This window comes from Nannobrachium achirus (assembly GCF_963921795.1).
Source record: "Nannobrachium achirus genome assembly, chromosome: 12".
Lineage (NCBI taxonomy): Eukaryota > Metazoa > Chordata > Actinopteri > Myctophiformes > Myctophidae > Nannobrachium > Nannobrachium achirus.
The window spans coordinates 42,973,815-42,980,876 of NC_137832.1; the positions used below are offsets into that span (position 1 = coordinate 42,973,815).

Here is a 7,062-nt window from a genome sequence, read left to right on the forward strand (position 1 = left end):
ATTGATGTGGTCCAGTTATGGACGCTGAGTGAGACATAGACCCATTTCTTCTAGGTTCCTCCTATTATGGCAATAACTGGCAGATCGGACAGTATAGGGGGTGTATTCTCTGTCTGTTTGGAAAGCAACAGTAAACTGTCGACAAAGCAGAATATATTTGTAATATATAGCTACACTGTAGCTACACTGCATGAGTAACCTATTATTTGATAATAAAGTGGGCCACCACTCAGAGCACATGGTCTCACATCTGTTATAATAACAATAATATCATTATTAATAGTATTTATTATTATTATTATATCATCATCGTCACCACAAATATACAAATATATTAAAATAATGTATATGCCTATAACGAATTCGCTAATACAGGATTTATTTTAGCATAACGATGTTGGGGGGGGGGGGGGGGAAGCTGTTCTGTTGCTAATTTAATCTAACATAAGCTACCTGTGTAAATATTTTATATAATATTTTTTTAATAATTTAAATGTTTGGAAATTAATTTTGACTTGCTAAGACATCATATCGCACAAAAGTAGAATAATAAAAAATATATTGAAAGAATTCTCCCTGCATATAATATTAGATCTATTAATTTAAATTATTTTCTGTATCATGATCATCTGCACGCAGTCCAAAATAGATTTGGTGAAAATAAAATGCATATTTTTCTATATGGTAGGCATATAGCCTATAATACACTAGCCTATAGCCACGGAACAGCCAAAGTATACACACCGTCTCTCCTGACTCAAGCCCCTCACATGCACGCAGGGTTGGCCTTATAACTTCCAATACAGTCCCTCTGCTCTCTATACGTCTGTGAGTCAAACAAATCGAAGCTCTGATGTTGCTGATTGCCTCTCTCTCGGACCTCTGGAGCTGGTCACACTTTCCTCATCTCTGCGGACCACCGGTGTTAAGTTTTCACGCTGTGCCAGGTATAGCCTAGACTTCCCTGCGTCCCTTAACATCAGCCCGATCGTGTCAGCATTCAGCAGATCGCAGCTGAGAGAGTAGACTATCGCATAAAAGATGAGCTACATCCGCGGTGGGGTTGCATGGAGGGAGAGAGGCCGGGGGCGCACGGAACCTTCTCGCTCGGACGCCTCCTTTGTGCAGCTGAAAAGAAACCATTTAGTCCCGGGCGGTGGTCTATTCACGGGGTTCACCCTGACATCTGCCAAAAGCCTTCTCTAACCAATACTGTCTGGAGAAGTGAGGGGAGCGGAAGATCAATCCCTGTCCTGTTAATTGTATAATAGCCTACTCATGGACTACTGCTAAAGGGGGCTAAATCATTTACGTCCACCACGTCTGATTTTGTTTGAACCACATAGGCCTAAATACCTTTAATTGCACCTGTGTTGATGAAAAGTCGATGTGAGTTAAAGCAGCCGATCACTGGCAGAGCTTAAATCCATCTGTACTCGTTTATTTATTTATTTCCTCGATTTGTCTCCACAAATCACCTGCCATGGGGGAATGGGTGCGATATTCGTTTTGTTTGTTATCCAAGGATTGCAGCGAGGGAGGGGGCTGTCCGGTGCTTCCTCCATCGCTAGCAGACCGAGGCTGCCCTGCATGGCCGAGGCTTCTTTATTTCCTAAAACCACACAGGTCTGGTTGGAACAGTCCAGCCCACACTGCACTGGAAACTATTTAGTCTATAGATCTCCCCCTCATAACAGTGCATAAAGGGCATGTAGGTATAGTTGAGGTGAATGACTCTTGATGGTCTTGGAAATTACTCCGATCTAAATTAGGCTAGCCTATATCAATTTTGTTGTTAGTTCGAGGGGAAATCTCTGTCAGGGAGAATTCTGAAGGAAGAATTTGATAGTCAATTGGCTCGATTTCAGTACCTAGGCCTACTGTATAGGTTAATTGCACGCCGATAGTGAATGAAACTGCAGTCAGTCAGTCCATACTCTTAACCCAATCGCGTAAAGCCCGCATGCAGTGAAATTAAGGTCAAATAGGCTCAAATAAGACACCTCCCTTTGGAAGAATGATTAGCCGTTGTTTTAGCTATATTTTGGAAACCTATGGGCTAAATGTAAAGCCCACCATGTATGTATATATACGATTAAACAAACACATTAAGATGTTTAATGTGGAATAACTTGAGTATGAAAAGCTAATAAATCAAAGGACGGACTGGCAGGAGATAGAATTGTAGTTGTGCCTGCCTCGTGCATGGTTTGGGCCGTGTGCGCGTGTATTTGGAACGAGGGGGGGGGGGGGGGGGGGGGGGGGGGGTCACGTCGCTGACAATTCCAAGCTCCGATTCTGATTGGCTCTCATTTGAGGAAGCTCATGGGCTCTTTCAACTAATAAGCGCCTCCCCGTCGGTCTAAAGGACATTATAATGCAAGGGACCTCCTTTTTTAACCACAAACCGAATTTTCGTTCATTTAGACGATATATACTTTTTAAATTGCTCAAAGTTGTATAGGGTTTTTTTTCGGAGCGCATCTCGCCCTGGAGCGGTACGCTATGCTTTCTCACGCCGACCTCCTGGACGCTCGGCTCGGTGAGTTATCAACGCTAAACTCCAGCCCTCAACTCCACTGTAAGATAGCAACTTTTCGTTTACAACCTTGTGAAGTGACAAACAGCTCGTCTTGCTTAACAGATATTCGTCAGAGCAAAAATGTTTATGTCAATTTAATATAAATGCGGAGACAATATCTGACAGTCTATGTGTCAATGAAAAATAATTAGGCTATTTTGCTTGTACGGTTAAACGGCTGAAGCATCGTCGTTGGAAACGTTTTGCAGACTCTCTCTTGTTAACTTGCCTGCTTTTTGTCACAAACAAGCAAAAATATCTAATCTATCCCTCATTCATAGCAATTTACGGTTAGATGTCTGTTTATCCAGACCTCTTCCCACTGTCTTCCCTCCTAGGGATGAAGGATGCTGCGGAGTTACTCGGGCACCGAGAAGCTCTGAAGTGTCGGCTGGGCGGCGGCGTGCAAGACCAGGGGCATCCGGGCGACATGGCCCCTGGTGCGGACACGGTAGAGGGAACCACTCTTCTGCCCGGAGAAGACATCACTCCTGTCGGATCAAACCCCACAGGCATGCCGGTTAACGGCAAAGACCCGGAGAAACAGCAGCAGCAGCAACAACAACAGCAGCAGCAGCAACAGCAGCAACAGCAGCAGCAGCAGCAGCAGAACAACTCCGCTCAGTCCAATAGCCAGAAACAGAAGCGGCACAGGACGCGCTTTACACCGGCCCAGCTGAACGAGCTGGAGCGGAGCTTCGCAAAAACCCACTACCCAGATATCTTCATGAGAGAGGAGCTGGCTCTAAGGATCGGCCTCACCGAATCTCGCGTTCAGGTATAAATTGCATGTTATTCTGCATGCGGCGAGGATTACCATGGTGGTTGTCGACGTCTATTCTATGAAAAGCTATAGGCTAGCCATGAATCGTCTCTAGCTTACTTATTTAGGCTATAAGAGAATCAGAGGATCTGGTTTTGTACGGGGTAGATCTGGGTATCTGGGTAGTGGGTTTTGGCGAAGCTCCGCTCCAGCTCGTTCAGCTGGGCCGGTGTAAAGCGCGTCCTGTGCCGTTCCAAGCCGAACCTAAAATGAGCTTAAATTTCTTGCTGAAATACAACGTCAATTTTACAACCACTGCCATAGTAAATGATTGTATAATCGATGTGTAGTTTTAATTATTGGTAATTTATTATTATTATTATTATATAGATTGTTTTCATTTGATAGACCTATACCATTGATAATAATATTAATATTAATATTAATATTAATATTAATATTAATATTAATATTAATATTAGGCTAATAACAATAATAACAACAATAATAATATTAATAGAAAGCAGTTATCCATAGAGTAGGCTATATAAAATAGTCTACCTACCATGAGTTAGCCTACTTCAAACCGGCGGCAAAGTAGAATAGCTTTCCGTCAACTCGAGCGCTGTCCATGGTCCTGAAACACAAAGGTGCTGATAATTCATAGAAAAACGCCACTTGTGGCATATTGAAGATTGAAATTCCAAATTATTTCTTGCTTTCCAACGCAATATAGCATCAAAGTGTATATGAAAATATTCTGACATGTATCGATTAGCCATTAAAATGGCTATACAGAGCTTTCGTGCAGTCAGTATGCAATTTTTCCACGGAGGCCTCTATTTCGCCCATGTAATTTGTTCACTGCAAAGTAACCTGTGTGTGTGTGTGTTACAAGCACAGAATATGGATGATAACAGTCCTACATTGTGGTCATTTGTGGCAGGCAGCCGCATGCAGGATATCAGACCATAATAAACTCAACACATTATCAACCAATTTCTTATTTATTTATAATAGTCAACGGGTTATTAACCAGTGATGTGAAATTCATGCAAATTATTCCTCTGAAAGCAATAAAACATGTATAATCATTAGTCATCGTATAATAATAATCAATTCTTTTATCTATAAAGCCGAAGACTGTATGTCTGGTCTATAGCACGCCATGCGTGTTGTTTACAAACGTGTGCAGGGAGTGCAGGTGCATGCAACCTGCACGCTGATATAGCCGCTAGGCCTTTACTCTCTTAAAATGCTATATCAGCGACGTCTTAATAGGACTCAAGACTATATTGTACTTTTTTTAATGGAATGAGAAATTGCATTTTCTTTCCCCCGAGTGTAATGGGTTTGGTCGACGTTTCACGGATGGCTGAGCGGAATGAGAGCGAGATTTCAGTTTTAATACGGCGGCACCGACTCTCCGCTCCGCGCACGCATTAATCATGCCTGAAGATGATGAAATCTTTATAACGCTCAACCACAACACGGCTGTGCGTGTGCGTGTGCGTGTGCGTGTGCGTGTGTGTGTGTGTGTGTGTGTGTGTGTGTGTGTGTGTGTGTGTGAGAGAGAGAGAGAGAGAGAGAGAGAGAGAGAGAGAGAGAGAGAGAGAGCTTTTGCGCACGCAAGTGCGTGCATGTGTTTTATTTCTACGTAGGCTGTAATAGGCCTATAGTGCGCTTCTCTTTAAATCTACAGAATGTATTTTTTCCCGCTTGTAAATAACAATTCAAGTATAGCTATAATGACAAATTGCGCGTGACCACAAATATCAGAATTGCATGATGCTTGTGGCCTATACTGTATACCTAAAGCGTCATTGAGCGCTTTCTTTATTGTTTAAGCTATATCATTGCAATTTGGCAGTTGTAATTATGTTTCATTGTTTGAGTAGGCCATAACTTATTTTTTTAAATCGTTATCGTGGTTCATGATGTTAGATACATTAGCTATAATTTAGAACAATTTATGCAACATGCATTGGAGCAACGATCAGCTTTGTGGAAATAACAATTTCGTGGCTTAGGCAAATATTGTAATGCAATGCATGTGACAACAAACATACAAGCTATATTTGAGAGGGGTATAGGCCTGTATGGATGAATCATGTTCCAAGCCTCTTGTTGTCGTTGTCGGGTGGAAACCTTGTATGTCCAACAACAGTTTGTTTTGTATTTATCATTTTTAAAACGATTTAAACTGTGACTGCGACTTTGCGAAAAAATATACACATTTGAAACTTGGAGATACGAGGTTTCTGCCCGACAGTGACGTTATCCAATGCATCTGGTCACAGGTTTGGTTCCAGAACAGACGTGCCAAATGGAAGAAGAGGAAGAAGACGACCAATGTTTTTCGCTCGCCGGGGACGCTGCTCCCCACGCACGGCCTGCCCCAGTTCTCCGCCGCCATGGAGAACAGCTTGTGCTCCTTCCACGCCAACGACTCGCGATGGGCGACCGGGATGCCCGGGGTATCGCAACTACAGCTCCCGCCGAACCTGGGCCGCCAGCCGAACATGGCGCAGTCTTTGTCACAGTGCAGCCTGGGCCCCGGTCCCCCCAACTCCATGGGCCTTTCCAACGGCCTATCCTCCAACGGCGGCGGTCTGCAGTCTCACCTCTACCAGAATCCTTTTCCCGGAATGTCAGGCTCTCTCTCCGGCCCCACGAACGTATCGGCCTCGCAGCAGCTGTGCGCTGGCCCGGAAAGTGACATGTGGAGAGGGACGAGCATTGCCTCCCTTCGACGCAAAGCGCTGGAGCATACAGTGTCCATGAGTTTCACTTAGTGACGTTTCAGAATGCCCCGCGTGTTATGCGGCGCTTTGTTTTTCCATTGCCGTTTATGTTTAGATGAAATTCGAAAGAACGAGCTAACCAGACCTGCATTTTGTGAGAGAAACCCGGAGACTGAGCGTGACTCCATCTAGAGACATTTCGACCATAACCAGGACGACGAATGGAAGGAACATTGATTGACCTGATGGCGGGGCTATTTATCTTGTTAATCCAAAAGGGATTTTATCAGCTATTGATGATACCTACTATTGTAATGATCTAGGTATAATTATTTGAGAGCCAAACAACCGTCGTATTTACGTTTCCATTTAGTGTGTCTTTATGCACACAAATGTTATTGTGTTCTTCAGGTGAAGTTAATTGTGTTAATATTATGTCAAATTGCTATTTATAAGGTCTGGGTATACATTTTGGTGACAGCCTACCAACACAAGCACATAGGTAGGTCTATTGAAATGGGTCTCTGAGGCATGCGCAGTGCACGTGGATTTAACTCTTGGAACTATTTTAGAGAGATGATGGTGCCCACTCAAATTGAACAAATAAACACTTGTTAGGCGACCACAGTCTCGTCTGCATGAGACGGGAGCGTAAAAATAAAAAAATAATAATATATTATGAACTTTCAGTAGGCCTACTCTGTTTTAGGATGTTTATAGATAAAAACATTCTTGCTATGTACCCGCTGGTCTTTTTTGTGACATGTTTTAACTTATTGTCTGTGCTAATTACTGACACATTTCTTAAATGTTTAAACTTACATCAAAAATGCACCATTATTGACAGGTTTGTATACCAATTTAAAATGACTGAATAAAAATAATTTTCAAGAATTCAAATGGCGGATGATTTATGTCTTCATTCCTGTGATGAAAGGTGGTGGGCTATTCCAGTGCAGCCTATAGGCCTGATT

At 42.9% G+C, this 7,062-nt stretch overlaps 1 protein-coding gene across 2 annotated transcripts; it reads left to right on the forward strand.

Annotated features, from left to right (window-relative positions):
- Nucleotides 1-2,505: 2,505 nt before the first annotated feature.
- On the forward strand, nt 2,506-6,139 carry LOC308295939 (homeobox protein orthopedia B-like; the record flags this gene model as incomplete). Of its 2 annotated transcripts, none has more annotated exons than XM_080739017.1 (3): nt 2,506-2,581; nt 2,920-3,359; nt 5,645-6,139. In XM_080739017.1, the coding sequence occupies 3 exons, from the start codon at nt 2,506-2,508 to the stop codon at nt 6,137-6,139; spliced, it is 1,011 nt and encodes a 336-aa protein (XP_080595143.1). The 2 variants fall into 2 exon arrangements, with proteins under 2 accessions (XP_080595143.1, XP_080595144.1); XM_080739018.1 differs by having other exon boundaries at nt 2,506-2,542.
- Nucleotides 6,140-7,062: the final 923 nt, after the last annotated feature.